At 32.7% G+C, this 11,179-nt stretch overlaps 1 protein-coding gene across 1 annotated transcript; it reads left to right on the top strand.

Annotated features, from left to right (window-relative positions):
* Nucleotides 1–5,087: 5,087 nt before the first annotated feature.
* On the top strand, nt 5,088–10,920 carry LOC102580456 (heparanase-like protein 3). Its single transcript, XM_006359437.2, has 9 exons — nt 5,088–5,573; nt 8,196–8,232; nt 8,339–8,522; nt 8,618–8,766; nt 9,013–9,243; nt 9,335–9,524; nt 9,624–9,749; nt 10,210–10,309; nt 10,404–10,920. Exons 1-9 carry the CDS (start codon nt 5,352–5,354, stop codon nt 10,773–10,775), a joined length of 1,611 nt encoding a protein of 536 aa, XP_006359499.1. The 5' UTR covers nt 5,088–5,351; the 3' UTR covers nt 10,776–10,920.
* Nucleotides 10,921–11,179: the final 259 nt, after the last annotated feature.

The following is an 11,179-nucleotide window of genomic DNA, read 5'->3' as shown; positions in this document are numbered from 1 at the left end:
AATGTACTGGTAGGATCACACGGCTATCCCACTAAGTGTAACATACATTAGTCAATACAACAATATAATCACGTGCACATATCGAACATATGCAATATCATCAACATATACGAACAATGAACCACTTCACATTTTCTCAAGATACACAATTATGACAAGTCATTGGTCCTCTCATGGAACCCAAACCCAAACAGTTAGCATACCGGAACGTAGTACCCGATCCAATGATTATACCGGAACGTGGTAACCGATCCCATAATTATGTCGGAATGTGGCAACCGATCCAAGTTAGTTATGCCAAAATGTGGTAACCGATCCATTCAACAAATCACAATCACAATCACAAGTATATTCTCAAGATCATACATTAAGTCATGATTTCATGGCAATCATCATTCATCTATCTCATTTACAACAAGTGTGATTAATAATGCAACATTCATATACATACATGTATCATAATGAAGCAAGAACAAACATACATCACACAATCATAGAATCACAATCATCACCTACCTCGAAACAAGCTTGAAACCCTAAGAAACTTGATCCTTCCCTTTCCGGATTCATTCCGCTTGTTCTTGGTCTACAAACAATCAATATAATACGAGAATCAATAAACAATCGCTAATTATCCAAATTACCAACAATTTTATGAACTCTAGATCAAACCCATGATTCTAGTTACCCGAAATAGGGTTGTTTCCACCATAGAATCTAGATCAAAACCCTCCCCCATCGATAATTACCCATTTTATTACGTTCTACGGATCAAAAAACGAATTCGGGGAGTGAAAAGCTTACATTTAGCCTCAAGAATAGAGAAAAACTGTTAGGAGTCATTTGAGGTTCGTTCCTTAGCTCTAAAAATTGAAAAGTGCAGAATAAAGTCGTTTAGGGGTTTATTTACGACTTTAAGTCCCGTCTGGCCCGCCACAGCGGCCCTCACCCCGCTACAGCGGCCCCACCAGAGCGACAAAATCCAGCGCCAAAGCGGCTTGCATGAAACAGTGAGCTATTTTAATAATTCCAAAATTCCCATTCACAACACACCTCTAACCCACGACGCTCAGAAAATACCCTTCACGCTAAGATCGATTTCGGGAGTTCTACTCACCCGAATTCAATTCCGTAAAGTCATACGGATTACTTAACGAGTTATCTAACCACTCATGTAACCAGAATTATAAATAAATGACCCTATTTCTACGAGATTTTCCTACACCTTAAAGACTTCGATTTCGTCCAAATCTGGACTAGGTTGGGAAAATCCAAATACTATGAAAAAGTTTTTCGGTCCCGAATTTTCTCCCGTTGGCATTTCTATAACGACGGAACTCGGTCGTTACATATGTTTATGTATTATGTATATGTATATCAATCGTATTGGGATAGACTAGGAAGAAAATGTTATCACATGTAAATTAGTAAAATTTGAAACTAATCCAATGTGAAGAAAGATTTTGTTTTTTGGTTTCCCACTCGATGTTCGGTACCCACATTGGAGCCCGACTAAATCCGGATTCGCATTGGAAAGTCCTACATTGGGGAGTAAAGCGCTCCCTAACAAAGGCGACTCCCCATATCCAAGGGGGCCTCGAATTCGATACCTCTTGATCAAGGATGAAATAGTACTTACCACTCCACTACGATCCTTATTGGTGCAAAGAAAGAAATTTGACTTTCCAATTAAGTACTAGTAATAAAAATAACCAAACATGGGAATCAGTGAGAAACAACAATTAAATAGGATCAGAAGTTCACAAAATTTCAAGAAAATATAATTAGGTTAATTTCCCAGCTACTATTCCTTGAATTTTTTCAAAAAATAATCTTGTTAGGTAAAGGTATCATAAATGCATAGAGTTAATTAAGAAGAAAAAGTTTTAAGATGCAATTTGATAACATGGCTCACTACTTTTATTACTATCTTCGTTTCAAAAGGAGTGGTTTTAACAAAAACAAAAAAAATTATCTCAAAATATGTCTTTTACCTTAGCGTTTGCTGATATTTATGTTTTCAACTTTGGATATGCACAAGTGGACAATTGGATTTGTATAAAGTTGAATAAATAGACAAACACATCTTATGTGGCATAATATACATAGAAGGCCATGTAGTAGATGTGAATTGCCTCGTAAAAGTCAAGTAGGACGCACTACAACAAAAACAGATTTTAACGGCAACAAATATGCACATTAACAAAGTGTGCTAAAACCTTTACCGACAATCTATTACATTGTCATCAGATTCAATGTCACTATAGGCTTTAGATAGGGACATTTATAAAGAGTACTAATTGCCACTAAAAATACATATTTAGCAGCAATTAAGCTAATATCATTAATTAGTTGCCACTAAAAATCATTTTTAATATAGTAACATGTGTCTCTACTTGTTTAACTCTATATAAGTTTATATGTTTACTTGTGCATGCTCAAAACTAAAGGGCATAAATATCAACTAAATTCAAACTACAAACAACATTTATGTATTTATGTCTCTCAAAACTAATATTGCTTTAAAAATTCAAGATAAATAATAATATCTGACAAAGAAATTGAAACAAATAAAATATTAATTATAAGTCATTAAAATGGATAAATAAATGTCCCATTAACTTTAAGATAGGTAGTTTGTTATACCTATTACCTGTCTGAAAATGACCTTTTTGCCCCTCACCAGAAAAATATCACCAACTTTTTTTTCTTTTACTAAATAATCACATAATTCCTGCATTTGCAAGATTTTTATAATATAAGATCTTTTTCTCTTTGGTCTAGCCAGGCTTTATTCAGTTCAAAATCAAATGTTCACCAAAACCCTCCACCATTTCCCTTCTTCCCTAGTAGAATTTGGATCTTGCTTGCGTTGTTATTACACCAAAAATGATATTTAACGATAATTAATCAATGATAATATAGTTTAATTATCATTAAATATGTATATTTAGAGTCAATTGACACTATTGTAAATATCCCTAAAGTCTATAGTAACATTAGATTCCATACCAATTAACTAATATCGGTAAAGACTTTAACATTTTTTGTTAATGTATATACCTATTGCCGCTAAAAGTTATTTTTGTTATATGCATGAAGAATTTTTATCAGAGAATTCAACATCTAATATATATTACATTAGAAAATATATAATTTTCTTATATATATATAGTGTGTGATTTTTCGGCAAAAGAAGTTTGAGTAATATTCATATTGTTCTTTAATCATTTGATATTTGTATTGCTCATCGTTGATCTAGTTAATTCAGATTCACATTGTATAGACAATAACACATCTAAAACATAATCTACATGTTCAATCAAATCTAGTAACTTTTAATTAAATTTTACAAAATTGTGAGTTCAATAATTGTTATTATCTTTGCTTAAAAATGAAATTATTATAATAATCTGATAAATTTTAAATTTTAAATCTGCCTATGTATTTATAATGAAATGATCTAGGTTGGGATCACAAAGATGATTCTTTAATATAATTCAATATAATAAATCCTCAATATATTTAGACCACATACTTTTTGGTGATAGTCTAATAGTTGTCTTCATCATGAATCTATCACAAAGTACTACCAAGTTACTAATCATAGTCATACAATTTTCAAACATCACATATGCCCAACCCTAAATCTAGTCATCATACCAATTTCTCAAACATCTCATGATGTGTGCCTAGAAAAAGGTTGAACAAATTCATTCATAACTCATTTATCACTTTGAATTGAGTTATTCGATATTCATATTGATACATAAATAATAACAAGTACTTAGTAAAATATTTAAATACATATAAAATTAATCAGAGTATTTAAAAAAAACACATAATTAGAATGTAACCTTTATTACCTTCTAATTCTATAGAATCAATACCTTACCACTTTCTTAATCATCCTTATTTAATTAAAAAAAATGCTACACAACCCTTCCACCTTTCATACAATAACAATAACAATAACAACAATTATTACGTGTTACGCTTTAATCCTAAACCGATTGAAATTGACTATATATTTATACTCACTTCATTTTAAAAATAAGTGTTGTTTCAAGTAATTAAGAATTAATAATATTCTTTCAATTTTAGCCTTATGTAAATAAACATAATTTTACATAGTCAAGAAACTACTAAAGAGTTATATCTTTATAAAAATATTAACTTGTTTTACGTGGACTATCAACCTATCGTAAGTCCAACTTATTTTGAGTTTGAGATCAATAATGTGAACAAGCTCGCCCACCACCTCCCCCACTAGTTTTTTCTTTTATCATAAAAAGGAAACCTATCTCACAAAAGTTTTAAAGTACACTTGCTCCATAACAAGAAATTACATTACTTATTTTTTAATACAACTATATTATTTTCACCTAATAGACACATTGGTTTGAGAGCAATGGTCCCACAAGACATTACTTATCTTTTTCCTTTGTAGTTGAGCAATCTTTTTTTTTTTTCATTTTCATTAAGCAAAGAATCCCAAAAAAAAATGGCCCATTGACAACTTGATGTTTACATTATTCTCTTATCCATATTTATACAATGATTTCTTTTATGTTTCCTAAATACTACAACATTACACACAAAAATATTATATTGTTAATATATATATATATATTTTGAACTACTTATAAAATTATCGTGAGGAACCTCCAATCTTCACATATCAATTTTCACTTTGACAACAAAAATTACTTTTTCAAATACTCACTATTTTCAAGGCCAAACGCCCCTTTACTATCCTTACTGAATGTATATCAGAAACACCTCTCTAATCAATGGCCGAGATAAAAAAAATTCAAAAGAATTTAATATATAAAGAAGTAAACACATGAAGAAACTAAATGATGTTCGATATCTAGTATATATACATAAAATATTTTAACCATATATAATTGAATTTTAGATGAATAAGCTCGATCATACCTTATTCCGCCACTATTTTCAATTCATAAGGTTGAAATAAAATTTCCGTATATATTATACTCTTAAGACTTCACTAATGCGATTACAATGGAGTTGCTTATGGGTATGTTGTTCCTAAATACAACGTTACACACCAAATCTTTAAATTTCTTTTTTCAAACTTTACATTAAAAAATTATTTCTTGATCCAATCTTGAACCATAATGGCTGATTATGAATAAAGCCTACTTTTTTGTCCTGTCACCCTTACTCTTACCTTTATAAACTCTCGTGAACAAGTCTCCAATGGGGAGTTCTACAGCGACCCATTTCATATTTTCTTGCAATTTTGAGCTGCTAGCTATGTTAGAGAAACATAGATCTTGATATTATTTAGCTAAAGTTTTTATCTTTTTTCAATTTTGATAAATATGGATTCTTTATTTTTGCAAAAGGGAGTGTTGGTGTGGCTTTTTTTGTTTAGTTTGAGATTTATTTGTGGAACAACAGCTCAAGGTACTGTGTTTATAGATGGGAAAATTGCTATTGGAAGAATAGATAAGCATTTTATTTGTGCTACTTTGGATTGGTGGCCACCTGAGAAGTGTGATTATGGAACTTGTGCTTGGGACCATTCTTCTTTCTTGAATCTGGTAAAATAGTTTTCTTGAATGCATGTTCACTTTTCAGCTAGCTGTTTTTTTTTTTTTTTTTGCAGTTTTATTGTGTAGAAATGAACTTATGGTGTAGTTTTCTTGTATGCATTTGCCTTTTCTGCTAGCTTGTTTGAGTTTTATTGTGTAGAAATGAACTTATGGTGTAGTTTTCTTGTATGCATTTGCCTTTTCTGCTAGCTTGTTTGAGTTTTATTGTGTAGAAATGAACTTATGGTGTAGTTTTCTTGTATGCATTTGCCTTTTCTGCTAGCTTGTTTGAGTTTTATTGTGTAGAAATGAACTTATGGTGTAGTTTTCTTGTATGCATTTGCCTTTTCTGCTAGCTTGTTTGAGTTTTATTGTGTAGAAATGAACTTATGGTGTAGTTTTCTTGTATGCATTTGCCTTTTCTGCTAGCTTGTTTGAGTTTTATTGTGTAGAAATGAACTTATGGTGTAGTTTTCTTGTATGCATTTGCCTTTTCTGCTAGCTTGTTTGAGTTTTATTGTGTAGAAATGAACTTATGGTGTAGTTTTCTTGTATGCATTTGCCTTTTCTGCTAGCTTGTTTGAGTTTTATTGTGTAGAAATGAACTTATGGTGTAGTTTTCTTGTATGCATTTGCCTTTTCTGCTAGCTTGTTTGAGTTTTATTGTGTAGAAATGAACTTATGGTGTAGTTTTCTTGTATGCATTTGCCTTTTCTGCTAGCTTGTTTGAGTTTTATTGTGTAGAAATGAACTTATGGTGTAGTTTTCTTGTATGCATTTGCCTTTTCTGCTAGCTTGTTTGAGTTTTATTGTGTAGAAATGAACTTATGGTGTAGTTTTCTTGTATGCATTTGCCTTTTTTTTTTTTTTTTTGCAGTTTTATTGTGTAGAAATGAACTTATGGTGTAGTTTTCTTGTATGCATTTGCCTTTTCTGCTAGCTTGTTTGAGTTTTATTGTGTAGAAATGAACTTAGGGTGTTAGTTTTCTTGAATGTATTTGCCTTTTCTGTTAGTTTTTTTTTTTGAGTTTTATTGTGTAGAAATGAACTTATAGTGTTAGTTTGTTTGAATGTATTTGCCTTTTGTTTTTTTGAGTTTATTGTGTAGAAATGGACTTGTGGTGTAGTTTTGTTGAATGTAGTTTCCCTTTTCTGCTAGTTTTGTTTACACTTTTTTGAGCCGAGGGTCTATCGGAAACAAGCTACATCCTACCCTTCCCACACCCCACATGTGAGATTACACTGAGTATGTTGTTGTTGTTGGATTGTGTAGAAATGCTCTTATGGTATAGTTTTCTTGAATGTATTTTCCTTTTATGCTAGTTTTTCTTTTTTTCAGATTTATTAGGTAGAAATGGTCTTATTGTGTAAGTTCTGTTAATTTATAATACTATAGTGTTAGTTGTTAATCCTCTGTTTTAAGTACATGGATTGTTAAATGTTGATATCTTTGCTAGAGGCGGAGCTAAGATTTCGAGTTTATGGGTTTTGAAATCTAGAAAAGACAGCTTACTATGTTCTGGATAAATTTTTCGTACTCAAGTATAGAGTCTAGACCAATGTTATTGGGTTCTGCCAAACCGGTAGACAGACTTATAGCTCCGCCCCTTCAGTTTTATTGTGTATAAATGCAATTATGATGCTATAGTTGTAGTTGTTAATCCTCTGTTTTAAATACATGGGATTGTTTAATATCGATATCTTTGGTAGAGGCAGAGCTAAGTTTTTAGGTTATGGGTTCTGGAATCTTGAAAAGACAGCTTACTGTGTTCTAGATAATTTTTTAATACATATTAAGTGAATTTTCAAACACACAAACACAGAGTTTGTTACTAGGCTCTACCCGAACGTAGACAGGCTTGTTGCTCTGCCCCTGCTTTGCCACCCATGAATATATGAATATGAATTTCACCTTTGCATTTCTTCTTGAATTTGTACTAGATAGAGTATAACTGCAGTTTGTTGTTGGAGTTAGTTTGTTCTGCTTTCTACTTTTCTACTCTTGTTGTTTGTTTGGTATGATTTCATTTATTAAAAAAAAAAGAACCAACTCCTAGAAAGAGCCAAAATAGAAAGGAAAAAGAAAACAAGAATGACTTGATTCACTGTAGGCAACAAGATGTCAAATTAAACATAGAAACAAAAAGGTGGTTAATTTGGTTTTTGCATTTGACATTACTCAAAGTAGTTCTCTTGATTCACAGTGAACATAACTTGACAACTTGTACTACTCTCCATTTCACATTATTCCGTTGTTGTTACTGCTCTAATTTTTGGATTCCCTTTTTTAAACTACTTGGAAATGCTTTAGTTTAAGCTGAGGGTCTATCAGAAACAACCTCTCTATCTACCCTCCGTAGACCCCACTTGTGGGATTACACTGGGTATGTTGTTGGTAAAGTATCTATCAATTGCCTTAAATCTTGAAAAGCTATCATACAAGAAAGGTCTTGTTATGTGTTACTTGAGCCTAGGGTCTTTTAGTAACAACCTCTATATTTCCATGAGGTAGGAGTAAGGTCTGTGTACACTCTACCCTTCACAGACTCCAATTGTGGGGTTGTACTGGGTATGTTGTTGTTGTGATGCCTTACTAAGTAGTTTCCATCTAATCATCTCGTCTATGTGCAGGATCTTAACAACATTATTTTTCTCAATGCAATAAAAGGTATGGTGATATAGCTTAGCTCCTATAACTTAAGAGCTTTCACATATTTGTATGTTTCTGTAACAAACTAGAGGCCCTTAGTGTTCTTTGTTATAATATGTTGCAGCGTTCTCACCATTAAAGATTCGTTTGGGCGGAACTTTGCAAGACAAAGTCATATACCAAACTGAAGATCATAAACAGCCCTGTGTCTCATTTGTTAGAAACACAACAGAGATGTTTGGTTTTACTCCAGGGTGCCTTCCCTTGTCGAGATGGGATGAACTCAATGCATTCTTTAATAAATCTGGGTAAAAATCGCGTCTTTTATTTCCTTTTGTTTGGACTTCTGTCATTTTCTTTACAAGACTGAAAAAAGTTGATCAACAACTTGTGTTTCATTCAGGGCTAGTATAATTTTTGGATTAAATGCTCTTTATGGAAGATCGGTACACCCTGACGGTTTATCTGTCGGAGCTTGGGATCCAAGCAATGCTGAATCGCTTATACGTTATACTGTCAAAAAGGGATATGATATCCATGGTTGGGAACTCGGTAAGGACTATAGTATGAGTTTCATGCAAAAACATGTCTATAAAACCATGCTATTCCCTCTATCCCAATTTATGTGACACTCTTTCTTTTTTAGTTAGTCCCAATAGACCACAAGTTTCAAAAGTCTTCCTTTTTTATGCTCCTTGCCCGTCAAACATCTTAACATAAATTTAGACAGAGGGAGTATAACATATTGTTAAAGCTTAAGCAGAACTGTTCAACATATGTTGTCGATTTTCTTTCTAGGGAACGAATTGAGTGGTAGCGGAGTTGGAACCAGAGTTGCAGCAGATCAATATGCATCTGATACTATTGCCTTGTACAAAACAGTGCAAGATGCTTACGAGAATTCTGAAACCAAACCGTTGGTCCTGGCACCGGGAGGTTTCTTTGATGAAGGCTGGTTCAAGGAAGTAGTAAATAAAGCCGGGGCATCATTTGATGTGGCAACTCACCACATATATAATCTTGGTCCAGGTATGTTATAGCAAAACCTGAATATGATCTGGTTCTGTAATTTTAACATCATATCAACAACGTTATATGGGATCTTGCTCTTGTTTCTTAGGAAGAGATGAACACCTTCTTGAAAAAATCCTCGATCCATCTTATCTCGACGGTGAAGCTGATACATTTAATAAACTTCAGAATATCCTCAAGGCATCTGGTAGTTCAGTGGTTGCGTGGGTTGGTGAGGCTGGAGGGGCTTATAACAGTGGCCGCAACCATGTCACAAATGCCTTTGCTTTTAGCTTCTGGTAATAAAACTCAACTATAATGTTCCACTCTATTGGTTGTATGGTTGTATATACTTTATCCTGAGTAGTGATGTATTTGGAATTTGGAAACAATTATAGGTATTTGGACCAGCTTGGTATGTCAGCTGCCTATGATACCAAGACATACTGTCGACAGACATTGATTGGTGGAAACTACGGTTTACTCAATACGACTACCTTTGTACCAAATCCAGATTACTACAGGTAAATCAGTACTCCTCATGTTTCATTTTATATGTCAGCGTTTGACTAGACACAAAGTTAAAAAAAGAAAAGAAAAAAGACTTTTGACACGTACCCAAACTACCCTTAGATTTGTCTTCTTAAACGCGCAATGACATTTTATATGGTTATAAGAGCATGTCATTATAGGTAAAATAGAAAGTTTAAAGTTACAGCATTCCAACTAAAGAAAGGTGTCTTCGTCTTGGAACTCCCGATAGATAAGAGAAAATCGAAAAACCTCTTACCTCATACTACTTTCTCCATACAAATCTAATGTTTTGAAAAAGAAAACAATAATCTACCCCTCACTAGAAAGGGGAAAACGTCGTATAAAATGGAACAGATGGAGTAACTCTTATTGTTACATGGCATTAGCAGATAAGAGTATCTCTTACCATCTTTAGTTATCGTTTAATGAATACAACGTTCCTTACTGCAGTGCTCTTCTTTGGCACCGATTGATGGGAAGGAACGTTTTGGCAACGAGTTTCTCAGGGACAAAGAAAATACGTGCATACGCTCATTGTGCAAAGCAATCTGTAAGTCTAAACAAATGTATTCTTTATTTGCATAGTGTCATACTAGCTATATATATTGTACATTTTACCTGAAAAGAACAACTTCCATTTGCAGCAAGGTATCACATTACTGTTGATCAACCTTGATGGCAACACCACCATTCATGCCAGAGTTGATTTTAACGGTACTATGTTACATCGACGAAAACACAGACATCATCATAACCACAGAAAGAGTTCAATCAAACTGCCTAGAAGTAGCAAAATAGCATCAAACACAAGAGAAGAGTACCATTTAACAGCAAAAGATGGAAATTTACAAAGCCAGACAATGCTGCTAAATGGAAATGCACTGATTGTAGATTCATCTGGAAATATACCTACATTTGAGCCTATATATGTCAATTCAACAGAGGCGATAACCGTCGCGCCATTCTCTATTGTATTTGTACACATACCATATGTACTTTTGCCTGCTTGTAGCTGAGTTTGTGTTATGTATTAAGTGATGTATGGAGCCAAAAGGGGTTCCATTTGATTATTGAACCAATAATTTACACACAGAAAATGTAAAGAGGATACATGTATTATATTTTTCTCTAAGAGAAAATATAAGCATTTTATTCTTGCTATATACAGACCATGTATTACTTGCATATCTATTCTACTTCATTTTCTTCTAAACAGTAAATCTTATACCAAAAAAAATAAAAAAAATAGAATAAGTACATTGTAATGTAATTCATTGCATTAATTTTTCTTTTAGAAAAAATAAATCATTGTTAATACTCCAAGGTAACTAAAAAGAAAAAAATAAGAAAAATATGTTATCTTCCTTACAGATACTAAATTTTTTCTTTTAAAAAAAAAAGTAAATGTTATAAATTATTC

The sequence above is a fragment of the Solanum tuberosum genome, unplaced genomic scaffold (genome assembly GCF_000226075.1).
Source record: "Solanum tuberosum cultivar DM 1-3 516 R44 unplaced genomic scaffold, SolTub_3.0 scf00300, whole genome shotgun sequence".
In the NCBI taxonomy this organism is placed as follows: domain Eukaryota; kingdom Viridiplantae; phylum Streptophyta; class Magnoliopsida; order Solanales; family Solanaceae; genus Solanum; species Solanum tuberosum.
Note: the sequence above shows the minus strand (reverse complement) of the source record. Positions and strands in the feature narration are given on the sequence as shown.

What these genes read in the sequence shown, in the direction of transcription:
- LOC102580456 (XM_006359437.2), top strand. Translation starts at nt 5,352, where the DNA reads ATGGATTCTTTATTTTTGCAAAAGGGAGTGTTGGTGTGGCTTTTTTTG. An exon ending in ATTCTTCTTTCTTGAATCTG is followed by an intron (nt 5,574 to 8,195) that starts GTAAAATAGTTT and finishes GTCTATGTGCAG; the next exon opens with GATCTTAACAACATTATTTT. An exon ending in GCCTTTGCTTTTAGCTTCTG is followed by an intron (nt 9,525 to 9,623) that starts GTAATAAAACTC and finishes AAACAATTATAG; the next exon opens with GTATTTGGACCAGCTTGGTA.